The following is an 18,421-nucleotide window of genomic DNA, read 5'->3' as shown; positions in this document are numbered from 1 at the left end:
TAAGAAATGATGAACAAGAAGACTTCAGAGAGTCCTGGAAGGACTTATATGATCTGATGCTGAGTGAAAGGAGCAGAAGCAGGAGAACTTTGTGCACAGCAACGACCACAGTGAGCGAGAGTTTTTTCTGGTAGACTTGGAATTTCGTAATAATGCAACAACTTATTAAAAATAAAATCCCAATGGTGGTTTTCTAAGGCAAAATGCCTTCCACACTCAGAGAAAGAAATACGGAAGTCATTCGCAGAATGTAGCAGATCATGTTTGTGTGTATGTGTGTGTGTTTTTGTGTATCATGTTTTGATATATGATTTCTTCCATTTATTTTAGTTCGACTACATAGCATGACTGTAGTGAAAATGTATTCAATAGGAAAGTATATGTGGAACCTATACAGAATTGTATGTGGTCGTGGGGGGGGAGGGACGGAGTGTGGGGTAGGTGTGGGGGGGATAAAATCTTACTTTTATGGCAGCGATTGTAAACCATTAAAAATAATAAAAAAGAAAAAGAAAAAGAAATACAGTCCTTGCTCTCAAAGTGTTCACAGTCTATTCAGTGAGGGAACATGGCACAGAGAAAGAAGAAGCCCTTGGGGAAGCCTGGGGGTGGAAGGAGCACCACTGAAAGACCTTCTGAAGAAAGTGGAATTTTAATTGACTCTTGACTGAGGCTAGTGAATCCAAGGAAGTAGAGATAAGGGGGAGGAACATTCCAGGTAGGGGGAATTAACAAACTTTTGATTTGGTAGGACCTCCTAGAATTTGAGATCTGCAGGTAGAACTTTTGAAAGTCTGCAATGTCTTCCATACCATGATGAAACACTGGAGGGGAAGTTTATAAAGTTAAGGGAGCAACGATTCTATTCTGCCTCAGATCCAGTTGGCAAGCCTGTGGATGCCCCAGACTCATGTTTTTAAATAATTCCTAGACGTGCTAAAATTAGAGTAGAGATCAGTGACAGTAGAGATGTAAGTATTCCCCCATCCACTTTCATGAATCCTTGAAATCTATGCAGGAACCCTTAGCTTAAAAAGCCTTTTGTAAAGGGTGTTTATTTAATGGATTTGAAAAGGGGTCTTATTTAAAGGTCAATACCCCTTGCAGAGCTGACAGATTCCTTGAGATATGTTTTTCCTTTCCTTGGGAGACTCATGTGTCCTCACTGGATTCATGTTTTAGTATCATACCTCACCTTGCCTTTTGCTGCCTCTATCCCCCACCTAGGTTTCTTTTCCAAAAAGCAGGAGTTTGGGTGTTCAAATGGGGATAGTCCTGGCATGAAATGACTCAGATTTGGTGTCAGAATCAGGAGTAAAAACATACTCCCTCCCCACTCTGATACCAATCGATTATTTCGCTGACTCATTCTCCTGATTTATATTTTAACTAAATTTGTGTGAAGTCACTGTTATATTCAATTGTGATCACAGCAGACCCATAAGAGTAGTCACAAACTGCCCTAGGAGAATAAAATACATACATATGTGTGTATATATGCATGTGAGTAGAAATCAATACCTATCTCTCCATCTCTATGTTTGTCTTCTCTGTGTCTATCTCTAGTTATCTGTATCTGTCTGTACCTATATCTATTTCATTGTCTATCTATCTCTTTTGTCTATCTATCATTTCTCTCTCTCCCACCCTCTGTCTCTCTGTCTCTCTTTATCTCTCTGTCTCTCTTTCTCTCTCTCTGTCTCTCTCTGTCTCTCTGTCTCTTTCTCTCTCTGTCTCTGTCTCTCTGTCTCTGTCTCTCTGTCTCTGTCTCTCTGTCTCTCTGTCTCTCTGTCTCTCTCTCTCTCTCTCTCTCTCTCTCTCTCTCTCTCTCTCTCTCTCTCTTTCTCTCATGTTAATTGAAGGAACCACATTGACTCCATCTTGTGACTCAATTCTGGATCTAACTCAGATTCCTTTTATTTTTTGGTTATGGGTTTAGTGACTTTAGTCCAATTTCTTTCTTGTGAGAAAACTTATTCCATTATGGGAATTGTGAGGAATTTACATTGTATTATTTGAACCCATTCCTCTGTGGGTTCAAATGTGGAAAGGTGGACCCCCTCTACCTGCTGCTTAGAGACCCTTGATTAGGGACCTAGCTTATACTGTCCAGAAACCTGGTCACATCCAAAGACTGATGCAAGGAGTTCTTTCACAATTGTACGTCTCAAGCATGCATCTCAAAACTGGCCCTATTGTGTTCAACCAGGTACTGTGTCACTGTTCTTTTTATTGAATACAGACACTTGGAGGGAGTGAGATACCTCTTTTTGTGATTTTAGGAAATTCCATCTGTTTTCACTCCTCCTTCCAACTTGAAAAGCCCCTAATCTTTCCTGTAATGTGAAATCAGGCTGACTAATTATATGTCTTATTTTTATCCTGATTATTATCTTTTAATGCATAAAAAAAATATTCGTGGCCCAGGGCCAAGTTGGGGAGGTCTGGTCCCAATATATTATACAACTCACATACATAGCTTAATAAAATGATATGCTACCCTTTGACCCAGAAATATTTCTACTGGGTCTGTAACCCAAAGAGATCAAAGAAAAAAGGCTCTATGCTTTCAAAAATATTAATAGCAACTCTTGTCATGGTGGAAAAGAACTGGAAATTGAGAGTATGCCCATCAACTGGTGAATGGCTGAACTAGTTGTGGTATATGATGAAGTGGAATACTACTTTGCTATAAGAAATGCTGAGCAGGATTCTTTCAGAATAACCCAGGGAACCTTACATGAACTGGGGCATTACAACAAAGTAAAACCAGGAGAACATGGTACATAGTAGCAGCAATTTTCTACAGTATTCAACTGTAAATTTCCAAGCTATTCTCAGGAATACAACAAGGACTTATGATGAAAAAAAAATCTATCTACCTTTTGGGAAAGAATTGGAATATGAACACCAATCAGATCATGCTTTTAAGTTTTTATTATTCTTGTTTGCTGGTTTTCGGTCTGCATGTTTGTTGGCAAAGGCTAAGATGAAAATGTTTTGCATGACTGCACATATATAATCTATAAGAAATTGCTTGCTTTCTCAAGCAGGGGGAGAGGAGGAGAAAAGATAAGAATGTGGGTTTCAAAATAATATTTTTAAAAAGATAAAATTTTTTCTTTCTATGTAATTGAGAAAAATAAAAATTAAAGGCAAAAATCGATAAATAAATAGACATTCCAAGAAGTTCAAACTTTTTTCCTCAGTTTTTTCAGATATCACCAATCACAGTCTATTTGTCTTTCTGTTTATCCACATCTACCTCTCTGTATCTCTTTATCTATCTGTCTCTGCTATCTGTGTGTCTAACTGTCTTTCTACTTATCTGTATCTCACTTCAACTCATTCTCACATTGGGACAGTTTGCTACCGGTTTCAAAGGCCACAATATTAGGCAGTAGAAAAAGACTTCACTTTGCAGTCGGGGGAATCGGGTTTGAAAATCGGACCTGTCACTTCCTAGCCCAGTGACTTCAGGGAAATGATATATTTCATTTATGTTTCAATTATGTTACATAATTGACATAATATGACATTATCATAATTGACAGCATGTCCAACTGTGGCTGATCAGGAAAATACAAAATCAGAATACTCTACCACCAGTTGTGCACAAATAGTGCATGGGAACTTTTCGGGAGGATTCTCTCAATCTGGGAATCTTATTTTTTTCGCTACTTCAATTCTGCTTTGCTCATAGGGCACAATACCATCTCTGATGAGGAAACACCATGCTGTGCAGTCCTGTGCCTGTGTCTCCCATGTTTCACAATCAATTCCAAAGTTCTTAAGAGAAACCGTGAGAGTCTTGTGTCGCTTTTTCTGACCACCATGTGAACATTTGCCCTGTGTCAGTCCTCCATAAATTTTATAGATGCATAGGAAGAGAGTGTAGAAAAGCCAAGAGTAAAGTTTTGCAGGTAGTACTAGTAGCTCACATTTTTACATTTGAGAAGGCAGTTAAACGGTGCCATAATGCACAGAACAATGGAACTGGAACTGAGAAGACCCGAGTTCAAAATGTGCTTTTAGAGACTTCTTAGCTGTGTGATGCTAGGCAAGTGAGGTAACATCTTTGTGACTCAATTTACTGTAAAATGAAGATAATATTAACACTGAATTCCCAGGCCTGTTGTAAGGATGAAATGAGAGAATATTTGTAAAGCACTTGGGCAATCTTTAAGTGCCATATCATGCTAGTGACTAGTATCATGAGATATCTCACATTGGCACATTTGGTTATAGATTTAGAAGTGAAAACTACCTTAAGGATGCAGTCTTCTCTCATGACATCTGAAGAGATAGATGAGGCATGTGAGTATACCTTGAGAAAGTCACTTAATCTCTCTTGGCTTCTATTTCTTTATTCATAGAATGAGGGGACTCTGCTCAGTAACCTCAAAATTCCCTTACATTGATAAATCTAAGATGATATATTTCTCTCTGAGCCTCAGTTTCTGCATGAGTGAAAGTAGGTTGGAACAACTCAAGCACCAAGAGAAGGACCTTCATAGCAGGTGCTTAGTAAATATTGAGGTGCAATATTTGATACATGACCTCACTACTGGGACTCACTACTGGGAGTTCACTCTAATGTTCTTACATATGATGACATAGTAGCATTCCGTGGGTTTGGGTCTTATTTCCTTGCATGGATGCTACCTGGGGACAGAGAATTTCTTATCCAAATCCTGTGAGTTGCCCAGAGCACAGCCTGAAATGGTAAATTCTGGAGACTGTAGTTGTAATCATGGGGCCAACCTAGCTTAGTAAAGGACCAGTAAAGACACTCAGCCAAGTGAGTCTAAGGAAGTGACCCATCCAGCTGAGATGCTGTGCCCTGTGAAGAGCTAACAGTGGTCAGTAGCAGACTGGCTCAGCCTAGTAGTTGATTGGAGTAGCACAGCAACAAGTCTAGCAATCCATCAGAGATCCCATGCTTAGCACTGAACTTTGCAAGATCATTTCAGGAAAGACAAAAATCACTGAGGATCTGCCGTTTTAGAGTGGTAGGTTGTCTTGGCCACATGTGTTCCCTGAACATGTGTCTCATTATGTTTCACTAAGAGTTGGTGTTCCCTCCCTCCCCCATACCGACATACACTGTGTGTGTTGGTGGGAAGGTCAGTCCCAAGTTTGGGGGAGGGATGCTTTAGGATTCTCGTTATGTGTTTTGAATGTTATTGGGAAACACACTCGTGGCAGCTCAGGAGCTACGGAGTTAGAAATATGGTGCCCCATGAAAATGACCACTAGAGTTCAAGGTGGCAGATGACTCTCTGAGGAATCCAACTAGTGAAGAAGAGTCTACGTTTGAGGGAGGGGCCACTACACTGGGCTTGTGTTTGGTCCCTTTACTAGACTGAAAGTTCCATGAGCATGGGGAATGTGTCTTATTCGATATCTGCCTGGAGCAGGTATTTAATAGATGCTTGTGGAATGGATGATAATATAGCACAGAAAGTTACTTCTGAATCACCCTGTGTAGAACCACGGCTGAGGCCTCAACCATTGCTCATTGGAACCTAATTTCTGAGTATGTGGTGAATGGGTCAGTGAATCTATTGTCTTCTTTAGGTTCTGCTCCTTGTAAGTTGAGGCAGGCATAATGTAACTCATCTAGTCCATCCTCTAGAGGTGCTGGAGTTGACTCTCTGTCTTCAGTTGGTGAAATGGTATTGAGGGACAGATCCACTCCAGATGGCCTCTTGGGATCCTGGAGAAAGGGCAAAGGGTTGCTCAGTCAAATCCAATTCCAGCATCATGGGAGCAGGAGTAGAAAGTGGGGGGGAGATGGCCTTGTAACAGAGAGGGATTTGTGGACTGAGAGTGGAGTGAACATTTGAGGGCTAGGGGTTGGCATACTCTACCTCTGCCTGCCCTCTAGAAGCTTCTGCTGCTGTTGCTTCCACAGACTTTTTCCTGAGCATCTTTATCCTGAGGAGGTAAAAAGGCAGAGTTGGTGCAGGGGAGAGAAGCTGAGATTTGGATCCAGAGTAGTAGGGCCCCATCACTCACTCTGTGGCTCACCCTGACATACCATTTTCCCTCAATGATTTTCTCTTTCTACATTTGTCAAATGAGAAAATAAGACTACAGAGTCTCTATGGTCCCTTCCCCGTGACATTCTCCTGTTCTGTGATTTCCAAACTCCAAATTCCACAAACTTATGAACCACAGGAGTGTCTAGGAAAGACCATGGAGCTGAGCGTGAAGAGACTTGCACTTGCTATTATTTCCTTCTGGGGTCTTGGATAAATCTTATCCTCACTCGAAGCCTCAGTTTCCTCATATGTAAAATGAAAGGCTTGGATGAAATTGTCTCTAAGGAAGGTTCTAGTTCTACATTCTGTGATCCTATGGGATAATACTGCTTCCCATTCATGAGAGGCTGACGGCTTTTCCCACTGTGCTTCCCAAGTGGTCCCTCACTGGACCAAGGTAATCCTCCTTTCTTCCTAAATCAGTTCTCTATCCCGCTCACGACAGCAGCAATTAGAAAACTTTTCACCTCTCCTTAGGGCACTCATATCACCTTATACCTTACTTTCTCAGCTGGGGACTATGCCTCAGGATCCACCCAATTATTGAGGCTATTGGCTGACATCTCCTTTCAGTCCCCTTTTCCTCTCCTCACCTCACCGCAACAAAACACGAAATGTCTTTGTCATTCCACATCACTGAGATGTCTTCCATACCTCCTCCTTTACTCTCCTCATGGATGAAGAAGATGCTCTCCTTATGTTCCTGGTTAAAGCCTCTACATAAAGTCGTTGATCCCATCTCTTCCTGTACCGAATGCTCACACTATGTTCCCCCCTCTCTCTTGTCTGAAATCTTTGCCTATCTGCTGACTACAACCTCCCTCACAACAAACATTTCCATGTTCTCCCCAAACTTAAAAAGTGATGATGTCCAATTACCCCTTGAACGAGTATCCAAAATGAAAGCACCCAGGAATATTATAGCCAAATTCCAGACCTCTGTGTTCAATGGGAAAATATTCCAAGCAATCAGAAGAAATAGTTCAAATACTGTGTGACCTCAGTCAGTATCACATGAGATTTAGCATTAACTACTTTAAAGGGGTGCTAGGTAAGAGAGTGGATAGAGTGCCAGGACTGAAGCCAGGAAGACTCATCTTGCTCATGCATGTATTAGCTGTATGACCCTGACAATTCACTTAATCCTGTTTGCCTCAGTTTCTTCACGTATAAAACAAGCTAGAGAAGCAAATGGCAAAATACTTCGTTTTCATTGCCCAGAAAAACTGGAATGGGGTCAGAAATAGTCAGACTTGATTGAAACAACTGAACTATAACATTAAAGGAATGGAGAACTTGGAATATAATTTTCCAGAAGACAAAGAAGACAGGGTTAGAACCAAAAATAACCTAGCTGTCCAAACTGATTATATTTTTACAGGGCAAAAATGAGACAAAGGAGTTTCAAGCATTCCAGATTAAAAAATCAGAACTGAAAAGAAAATATGATATTCAAGCACATGATTCAAGAGAAGCATAACAAGATAAACATTAAAAAGAAATTTCATAACCGGCTCCATTAGGTCAAACTGCTTACATTCCTATATGGAGAGATGAGACAAGTAACTCCTGAGAATTTGATCATTGTTGGGGCAATTAGGCGTGCACACAGACTGAGGACAGAGGTATAAGTCTGTTACATTGGTCTGATGTAAAAGAAAGAATGCAAGAGTGAGAAAGAGGGATGCACTGTTAGAAGGGGAAGGGGAGATGAAGAATAGAGAAACTATCACACATACAAGATGCATGCAAGGAAGAGCTTTTGCAATGCAGGGGGAATGGAGGGAGGGGTGGAGGGGGGAGGGGAGGAGTGGTGTTATTACTTGCACCTCACTCTCATCTGAACTAGCGCAAAGAAAAGAATGAATCATTAATGAATCAGGCACACAACATTCCAAAGTAAACGAGCATAGTACCTAAAGTAATTCAAAGAGAAACTCAAAGATCGAAACTTTTGAGGTAAGAAACTCCAATGAGAACAGTGGAAATTGGTCATGCATAAAAGAGATAAAGACTAAATATCATCCTCTATAGCATGATAACCTGAAAATGGCTACATGATCTTGATGCACAAATGATTTCGTAAGCATGTCGGAGGAATATGGAAAAACTTCCTTGTCAGATCTATTGATAAGAGAAGAGTCTGTGAAGAGATGGACAGAAGTACGGGAGGCAAAATGCATAGTTTTGATTACATGAAATGAAAACAGTTTTGCCACAAAGAAAAGTAATGAAGCCAATATTAGAAGGAAAGAGAGAAAGAAACTATATCACATGTCTTTGAAAAAAAGTCTAATTTCTTAAACATATAGGGAACTGAGCCAAGGTTATACAAAAGAGACATATTTTAATTGATAAAGCACATGAAGAGGTAGTTCTCAGAAGATGAAATCACAGTTTTCAATAGTGATATGAAAAAATGCTTTGTCAGTATTGATTAGATGAATGGAAATTCAACATCCCTGAGGTACTACCTCATATACATTATACTGGGTAACATGATAGAAAAGAAAAATGTCAAATACTGGAGCTAATGTAGAAAAAGAGGTACACTAATGCACTTTTGGTGCAGCTGTGAACGGGTCTATTGTGTGTTCCTCCTTCATTTTCAAAGATGACCACGGCATCAGAGAAATGATGACGTGACTGACACTTGACTTTTGTTTTGAATGAGGGATGTCTGTGCAGGTCACCAGCCTCACTTTTTCCTCCTGAGTCATCTAGATCCAGTGACCAGATATTCATCAGGATGTCTGGAGACAACCTAGGATGTAATGACAGAGTTTGGCATTTTGGATTAAGTTTTTCTCAGGTACTCACTTAGAGTGAGGTAGCATTGTGAATTCAATGAATGGGCCTCTGTAAGTAGTATTCAGGGAATGGTCCCTTTAATGAACAAAAGGAAAAAAAATAACTAAAACAAGTTGGGAGGGAATGAGAAACAGTTACTATTTATAATCACTGTAAGCCAGGAGGGTCCAGGAAACAGCCATTAAGTGGACCTTGGGCAGGGCCTTATTGCTGTCCAATGTATGGGCTTCATAGTGCACTGGATTTAAGGTTTGGGGAAAGAGAGAAGAAAGATAGAGAGAAATAGAGAAAGAAAGACAAAAAGACACAAAGAAAGAAAGGAAAGAAAGAAAGAAAGAGAGAAAGAGAGAGAGAAAGAGAAAAAGAAAGAAAGGAAGAAGAAAGAAAAAAGAAAGAAAGAAAGGAAGAAAGTAAGATAGAAAGAAGGACAGGAAGAAAGAAAAGAAAAGAAAGAAATCTATTCAGTAAACACCAAGTTACATTGCTTTGGAGAGGAGAAAGAAGGGAAGAGAAGACAGAAGGGAGAGGATGAGCTGAGTTATCCTACTAGCTGGGTCCCCATTTGTCTAACCGTTATGGGGAACAATCTGAAATAATGCCCAAAGGGCTATAAAACTCTTTATCACTTGACAACACCCTCAATATTCCTGCTAGGTTTGTACACCAAAGATTCCAAGCAAAAGTAAAAAGACACATACGTACATAAGTATTTGTAGCAACTCTTTTGGTGGGGCAAAAAATTGGAAATTGAAAGAATATCCATCAGTTTGGGGAGTGATTGATTGAACAAATTGTGATGGAATACTATTATGTCTTAAGAAGGGAAAAATGGAAGAGTTCAGAAAATGCTTAAAAGGCTTTTATGAACTGATGCAAAGACTCATATGAACTAACGTAAAGTGAAGAGAGCAGAACCACAGCACGAATTTATTGTAAGGATGATTAACCATGAAAGATTTAACGACTCTGACGAAGACAATGATCCAAAAACATTCCAGAGGTTTCATGACAAAAAAGCTATCCACCTTCACAGAGAGAACTGATGAACTCTGAGTGCAGACTGAATCGTTTTTTTCACCTTTTTAGAAACACGTTTGTCCTGACTTGATATACATACATACATACATACATACATATATATACACACACACATAAATATACATACATATGCATACATATATACACATATATAAATATAATGACTGTTGTATTTCTATCCTTCTCAATGAATGGGGGAGGGAAAGATTTCAGAACTGAAAATCAAAGCTTTAAGAAAAAAAATGAAAAAGAAAAGTAAAAGACAAAATAAAAAGACCCATGCTGATGCAGAAACTCACTTCGCATTTAAACCAAGGTAGGCAACAAAAGGAAGCATGAATGCAAGTGCAGCAGCGCTGTGGGAAGGTGTGATCAGGGCTGTTCAAGAGGAGCAGGAGCCGAAGCTGGAAGAGGAGCTAAGGACGATGAAAAGGGTGGAGGGGAGAGGCAGGAGAAGGCACAGGGCCACTGCTTGTTAGAGAAGGAAAGGACAATGCCCTGCAGACAGAAGGTAGATCCTCATAAAGGGGGAAGATCGTTAGAAAGGAAGGAATGTAACAAAAGCATAGAAGGGACTGAGAAACAAGGTCAGAGCTTCGCTTTAGGTATTTCACTGGGGTTTTGCTGCACCAGATATATTTTGTACAGTGATTTAGGCTTTTATTTTTCTCATTCAGAGAGAAAGTATACTATACATATTACGATACTACATAATAAACATATATTTAAATATTTATGTAACATGTATTTACATTATAATATACAATTATATGATATACGTACATTATGTATATATGTATAAACACATCAGTGGTTCCACCAAATGGAGAAGGGCAAGTGTCTTAATACCTTGTTGTAAGTGTGGAATTTTTAGCCTGTTACCCTGGAATCTTCTCTCCTCCTGTCCAGGCGAATATCAACGCCTGTCCTGAGGACTGATCAGTCCCAGGGAGCAGACCACCTCCCCTTGATCTCAGCGCTTTATGGAAGGCAGTGGATCATATCGGGGCCAAACCCAGCTCTGCCCTTCACTATCCGTGACCCTGAGCCCCTCCTGCAGCTTGGGAAACTGAAATGGGGAGGGGTCAGGGAAGGAAACAAGATCCCAGTAAGTACTTACTATGTGCCAGGCACTATGACCAGGACTGCACAGATATGATCCCATTCAATAATAATGATAATAATGCTAAAAATAATAGGTAACATTTCTATATCACTTCCTATATTCTAGGCACTGTAAGAAGCCTGTTACAGATATAATCCCATGTAACTATAATAACAGCTAACATTAACATAATACCTTACAGGTCAGATGATCTCATCATAATTTCACATATGAGGAAACTGAGGCAGGCAGTTTCAGTGAGTATCCCAGGTTCACTCACATTCTAAATATCTGAGGCAGGATTTGAACTCAGATCATCATGGCTCTAGACCCAGTGCTGTATCCACTGAGCCTCAGCTTCACCATTTGATTCTGGAAGCTCAAGTGGAGTCAGGGGCCTGTATTGTTTTCAATCATGATTGACTACATACTGGTTCATAAGTGTGACCTTGAGCAAGTCACTTTTCCTCTCCAAATCTGTTTATTTTTTTAATTTGAAAAAGGAAGGGTACTGGAATTTCTGTTCTGATTCGCATTCTTATGCACCTCCGAAATCGGTGCCTGAACTCAGGGAAACATTGATATCTGAGGATTTCTCAGAGATGAAATCAGGCCACCATTTCCTGAATCATGACCCCCAAGATCCCCTCCTCCCCCTAGCCCCGACACTCACAGAAGAAGGACGCAGAGCGCAAGCAGAGTTATGGCGCCAACTCCACAGAGGACACCCAGGATCACATCTTTTTGGATCAGGTTGGACCGTGTGGACTCATCTGAACAAAAAGGGAGTTTGAGGTGAATACAGGCCATGGCAATAATGGCCCCCCTGTCCTCAGGATTCTCTGCCCCAGCTCGCTCCCTTCCGAATTCATCCCCTGGCACCAATTGGCAGAGTAGGGTGTGGGTCCCCTGGGTGTTCTTCCCCTCACAGCTGACACTGATGTTGGGGACCCTGTCCACTTTCACACTCAAGCTGTTGTTAGCCCAGGGCCCAGACCTTGTTGATGTCACCTGGAAGGTGTAATTGCTACTATTTTCCTCCACAGACTTCCCCCCTACCCACCAAAGCAAGGAAGGGGCTGGTTCTACTTGGACAAAACAGGTAGAGAACAAAGCTTCCTTGACCCAAGAGCAAGAAGGGTTGTGTATCCTTGGGGTGTCTGTAGCAAGATACACATGACCCCTGTACACTCTCCTTCCTTCACCAGGACCCAAGCACCCCATGGTGACCAGACCCCTCACACTCACACTGCACAGAGATGTTCAGGGAGGCCTGCTTGGAGCCCAGAGGATGCTGAGCTAGGCATATGTAATGCCCTTCATCTGCTGGGCCCAGGTGGGGCAGATCCAGGTGCAGGACTCCATCCTCTGAGGGCTGGGAAGAGGCCAGGGTTTGGTCCCCCAGGATCCAGCTTAGTGTAGCAGGGGGATTGCTGTTGGCAGCACAGAACAGGTGAACGGACTGTCCCTCTTGCACAAGAACTGAGCTGTTTCCTGAGACAAAACCTGCAAAAGATCAGGAGGTCCCAGGAGTGAGAACCTGGAAGGACCTCAGAGGCCCCCTGTATTCCACCTTCTCTGTACTCAGCAGGGACCTGGGAGCTTAGAAAGCAAGTGTGACTCCCCCAAAATCCCAGAAGGAAAGGGCAAATGGAAGAGGACATGACCTCAGCCAGGAAGGGAAACCCCAGGCCCAGCCCGTCCTGGCTTCCTGCCCCCTTCTCCCTGTCCTACATCTTTCTTGGCTGCTCTCCAGACCATGGAGGCCTCCCCTGCTTCTGCTGCTGCCAGGTCACACTCAGCCTGGGTCATTTTCCTGCCTTTGCCTCAGATTGATTTTTTTTATCTTTGTTTACTTCCTGCCTCTCTCCTTCCTCCTTTTTCTCATCTTTCTCTTCTTACTTCCTTTCTCTCTTCTACCATTTTCTTTGTTTTCCTTCATATTTTTTCCTTTTGAAACTTGCTTTTTCCTACTTCTCTTCCTTTGTCGTATTTGCTTTTTTCCAAGCTTTTTTTTATTTCTTCATCCTTTCCTCCATTTCATTCATTCTTTTTCTCTTATGTGTTTCCTTACTTTGATCCTTATTTTTCTTGTATTTTTACCTTTCCTTTTCATTCCTTCTTTCCATCTCTTCTTCTTTTCACAGTTATTTTTCCCTTATTTATCTTTCTTCCTATGGGTTTTCTCCTTTTCTTATTTCCTTCCTTCACTCCTTCCTTTGATGAGTCCTTCCTTTGTTTCTTTCATTTCCTTCATCTTTTCTCTTTCCCTCCTTTCTTTTCTACTTTCCTTCTTATCTTCCTTGCTACCTTCCATCTTCTTTTCCTTCTTTATGTCTTTCTTCCATAGCTTCATTCTCTCTCCATTTCTCTCTCTCTTTCTGTCTCTCACTTAAAAAATTAAGGGAACAGTATTATGAAAGATAAAAACAAACAAAAAACAAGTTCCCAGTAGACTGAAACATCTGCACAAAGATCCTTCTTACATGTTACATCATTTGAGCCCAAAGTGGTGACCACAAGGTTCCACTTTCACACACCCAGCAGCCCTAAGGCCTCAGGGTCAATACTGCCCTGCCCTGACTGAATGCTCAAGGCTCAGCTTGGATGGTCAGGCTCCTGACCCTCACTGACAGCAGCTTCTTGGCCAATCCCCCATGGCCTCCTCCTACAGAGACCCCTCACACACTCAAGATCAACCCTGAACCCAACATCAATGATCCAGGTAGCAAAGACTCCCTGACTGGCCTGAAATGCAGAGAGCCACGTCAGCTTACCCAATATGACAGTTTCAGTGGACAGAACACTGTCCTAATAACTGGATTCAAGGTGGACCTTGTCCTTCTTAGCACAAGTCAGGTGCAGTGTACACTTAGAATTCACACCTCTCTGTTACTATGGACTTGTGTTCATTAGGTCCAGCTCTCCTCACAGCTCTAAGCCTCAGTTTTTTCATCTGAAATATGGGCATCAGAATTCTCACACTCCATATCTACTAAGATTATTTGAAAGAAAATGGTTTCTAACCCTTCAAATCTGGAGTAAACACGAGCTGATGTTATTCCAAAAGGAGGAGCAGCCCAGGCCAAAGAGAACCTGGGCTTGCAGAGTGACTCCTAGTCTCTCCTGTCTCCTTCCTGTCCCTGACATCCACACTTACCCTCAGAATACAAGCTGAAACCTCAGGATCCCCTCCCTGTCCTCCCGTAGCAGTTCTGCTGATACCTATTGTCCTGTTGTCCTGGGCCATGGTGATGGTCACATTCTGCACAGCATCTGCAAAAGAAGGAGCAGGTTTGCTGCGGGAGGGGCTCTCTGTCCAGTCCAGCAGCAGGCAGGGAAGAGATTAAATTCCAGAATGTCAGAGTGGAAGGAGCTCTGAGGACATCTAGGCTAACTCTACCTGACTGACATTGGCACATGAAGCCAAAGAGGCTGAGAGAGAAAAAAAACAAACAAACAGGAAATCACAGGCTGTATCTGTTCTGGGAGGGAGCTTTCCCTGCCCTGATCAGGAAAAAGAGCATCTGGTTTCCCAGGGTTTGGCCCTGACCCTGATCCCTTAACATATCCCACCCTTACATCCTCCCTTGGGAAAGGCAGGTCTACTGCCCCAGCACTCACAGGACACATTGAGTTGGACAGTTCTCTTTGTGCTCAAACGGCCTCCAGGAAGGGTGACCTGACAGGTGAGGTTGGTGCCATGATGCTGGGGCCCAGAGATGAAGGAGAACTGGGAGGAGGGTGAAGTTTCAGAGCTCTGTGCCTTGGAGGAGAGGGCACCCCACATCCAGAAGAATGTGAAAGGCCTGTCTTGCCCACAGGCTGAAGGAAATGTGCATTTCAGAGTCACTGGATTTCCTGACTCTAGCACCTCTGGCATAGAGATGTCTGGTTTCTGCTTCAAGTCTAGAGACGAGAGAGACAGTGAGCCATGGAGTGGGAAGGGGACTGAGGACTCAAGTGTCCTTCCAAGAGCTGAACCTACCCCATTCCTCAGGGTCCTACTATGTTCCATGCATAATATGACCCCATTCAGACTCCTGCTCCTAAACAGCATTCTAGGCAACCCGAATTATCCTCAGGACTGAAGTCACCCACATATTGTAAGTCAAGGGGAAATATCAATAAAGAAAATGGAGAACAAGCCCTTCATTTCACATCAAGAGAAACAGAGTCAAGAGGCAAAGGAAAAATTATACTTCAAAATGCCCCAAAGACAGTCAGTCAGAAATATAGAATTGAATCTCCTTCCTTTGGCAGCAGCTCCAGAGTTCTTTCCAGAACAACCATGGTGCCTCTCAGTATTGTCTGGGGTCCTGGTTCCACCCAAAGAAGGCTCCACCATTTGTAGCTCTGGAGCTTTAGGCAGGATCTTCACACCTTTCCTGGTTCTTCCCCACATATCCTCTGTGTTCTCTCACCATTCCCATGGGGAGCTACAGAGGCTGCAAGGCCATCCCATTCCTCAGACCTCCCTGCCTCATACACTGAGACCCTCCCAGGAGAGGGGTATCCTACCTGTCACATTCACATAAAGTAGCTGATTTCCAAAATTGTATCTACCATATTCATAGTCAATACGGAAGAAGTATCGTCCCCTGTCTGAGAACTGGGCGTCTGTGATGCTCAGAGAGCAAGATTTCAACCTGGGATCCCCAGTGAGATGGAATCTCCCCTGGGCTCCATGTTCCACCTTCCGCGATGGGTCATTGGTGGCCACGGGCCTGTCTCTCACAACATCAGAACTTTCACTGAACCAGTAGCCATAAATGCGGTTGTTGTAATTGACGTAGAATCCGTAGGTATTGAAGGTGCAGGGAACATGGGCACACATTCCCTCCTCCACAGTCACCGAGGGCTGCACCTCCAATCTCTGGGACAGGGACCCTGAGGGCAGACAGAGGCTTGGTCAACATCTCCACCTCTTCTCACCCCTCAGACCAGCCTCCCTCTGCCCCAGCCCCACTCACCCTCCCAAAGCAAGGGCAGCAGCAGCAGCAGCAGCATGAATGAGACAGGAGAGAGCCAGGCTCCTCTGGGGCTCTGTGTCACTCCCTGAGCACTATGGTTCCCTGTCAGGGTCACAGCAAAGAGGAAGATGAAACAGGAAGTCCTTGTGTGGAGAGAGAGGGAGGAACATCCTCAGAAGAGGAACCCTTGTCCTCTCGTCAGTGGGCTCCTGGCCTCCTTCATTGAGTTCAGGGAGAGGGGTGTGTGTGGGGGTGGGGATGGGGAGCTCCTTTCCTGGGCCAGCTCCTGGGACAGTCAGGACTGAGGTGCTGGGGGAGGACAGATCTGCTGCAAAGACTGGGGGCATGGATCTTTTATGGACCAGGGTGCCTGTGTGGCTGATGGGGGTCAGTGACCAGAGCCTGGCCCTCTCCTGTGCAAGCTGAACTGGGATTAGGTAGACCTGAGCTGAAATCCTGCCTCAGACATTCCCTGTCAGTCTTGCCTCTGTCTGAGCCTCAGTTTTCCCATCTATACAATGGGGACAGTAACAGCCCCTCCACCCTCAGCCTTGTGGTGAGGATCAAATGTGAGATTTGCCAAGTGTTTCACAGACCATGAATCACTGCAGAAATGCTGGGCATGATTATTATTAGTTTACTCTCCTCTAAGATCTCTCTAATTCAGCTACATGAGCCAATGGCCTGCTTTTGGTATGGCATTCCATCTCCCATCTCCAGGCCTTTGCTCTGGCTGTACTCTATGCGTGGAAGAATTTCACTCCTCACTGTCTTTTTCCTGGCTTGAAGCCCAAACCTCAGCTCCAAAGTCACTCCCTGATTCCTCTTTCCACCTATTGTCTTTTACTCTTCTTCTCTCTTCTAAATACCTGGTTAATGACTTGGTGCTCATTACAGGAAAATGAACCTTCCTGGTGAATTTGCACTGCTTTTCTCTTTCTCAGTATCTTCAGTACCTACCACAATGCCTGAGACAGAGTAAGCACTTAATAAATGCTGGGTGACTCTTGACTGGCTGACATTTCTTTTTATTTAGATTCCTGTGACCTTTGCCCTCAGTATCCTCCTGGATTCCCCTTTCTCATGCTGCACCAGTTCATAATGATTGTCATGTGCTTCTCTGTATGATCATATCCACCTGAGTTCCACATTCCAGGATTCTCATCCCCCATAATTCAGTCAGATTCCCTGCACCTTTGGATCCCCAGTTTCCTTTCCCTTGTGCTGGTGGCAGTATTTGAGCTGCCATGACTTTTGTTATGGATGTTCTGGAACCTATGGGACCATTCTGTGTTGTCTTTGATCTCCTTGGGATTCAATCTCAGTAAAACCACCATTATCTCATTGATGCAGGTCAGGACCTGTTCTCCAAGATTTCAGCTACAAACCCTGTGATGACTCATGAAGAGGCTCCTATGTGCCAAGCTCTGCCCAGGGCACTGCAGATGCAGAGAAAAGAGAGATGTACCTGCCTTCAGGGAGCTTAGTCTCAGTGCAGGACAGGGAGAGGACAAGCTCCTACAGAGCCTGGTGTAAAGTTATTCTGGGCTTGCTCTTGCAGCTCCCACTGATCAGACTGACAGTTGAGGTTGGGTGGGGAGAACTGGAACACTTCCCCTGGGCCCACTCTCTGGTGTCCCTGCAATCCTGTGCTATAGGGACCAAGGTTGGCCTCCTCTAGGACCTCCCCAGTTTTGACTGTTCCAGTCCTGTGCACCCCCTTGGTGCACCAGTTCAGATCTGTCTCTGATTCTTTCCATCAGTGTCACGATCATTCCCTGGGGGCCATCTGCCTTCATCCAATCACTAAATGTCCCAGAGTGTCTTCATATTAACTCAAGACTTGTCCATATGTTGTGGAGAAGTTAGAGAAAACAATCCCATAATATCTGTTTTACTCCTCTCTCTCATTTTCTTTTTTCTATTTCCATTTTCTCTTTCATTCTATCTCTTGCTATCTCTTCTCACTTCCTTCTTCTTTTTAAACTCACACAAAATGCTTGCTTTCTCAAAGAGAAAGGAGAAAGAGGAGGGAGACAGAGAATTGGGAATTCAAAAGGTAAAGTAGTAATTTTAAAATTTTACAGGTAATTGCAAAATATTTAATAAAATAAATAAATAAAATAATGTGTAAAAGGTCATGATAAAGGAGAGAGGCTCAAAAAGATTGGAGAAGGGCAAATGTGGTCTTGATTTTCAGCAAGAGAGAAGAGAACAGTCTTCTCACTGAAGCTATAGACCTGGCTTCAGTTCCCAGGGGTATAGGAGAATGGATAATTAAAGACATACATGGGTAATGCTTAGACAGAGAAGTAACTAGTGATGGTGACCAGGCAGCTTGATTTCCCTAACCAAAGACACCTTCCCTTCCTGGGCACAGTTACTAACTTAGTACATGAAGAGAACAGTGCTGCGGACATAGTTGACCTGGATTTGAGCACTACATT

General features: G+C 43.1%; 1 protein-coding gene across 1 annotated transcript; it reads right to left on the bottom strand.

Moving 5' to 3' along the window:
- Window positions 1-2,919: 2,919 nt before the first annotated feature.
- On the bottom strand, window positions 2,920-16,056 carry LOC140503634 (sialic acid-binding Ig-like lectin 13). The gene is made up of 8 exons (XM_072607779.1): window positions 15,975-16,056; window positions 15,523-15,891; window positions 14,626-14,910; window positions 14,227-14,277; window positions 12,250-12,507; window positions 11,675-11,774; window positions 5,874-5,940; window positions 2,920-5,719 (listed from the first exon to the last, which is right to left on the bottom strand). Exons 1-8 carry the CDS (start codon window positions 16,009-16,011, stop codon window positions 5,519-5,521), a joined length of 1,368 nt encoding a protein of 455 aa, XP_072463880.1. The 5' UTR covers window positions 16,012-16,056; the 3' UTR covers window positions 2,920-5,518.
- Window positions 16,057-18,421: the final 2,365 nt, after the last annotated feature.

This window comes from Notamacropus eugenii, chromosome 5 (assembly GCF_028372415.1).
Source record: "Notamacropus eugenii isolate mMacEug1 chromosome 5, mMacEug1.pri_v2, whole genome shotgun sequence".
NCBI lineage: Eukaryota > Metazoa > Chordata > Mammalia > Diprotodontia > Macropodidae > Notamacropus > Notamacropus eugenii.
The sequence above is the reverse complement of the archived record's forward strand: the minus strand, read 5'-3'. Positions and strand labels throughout refer to the sequence as shown.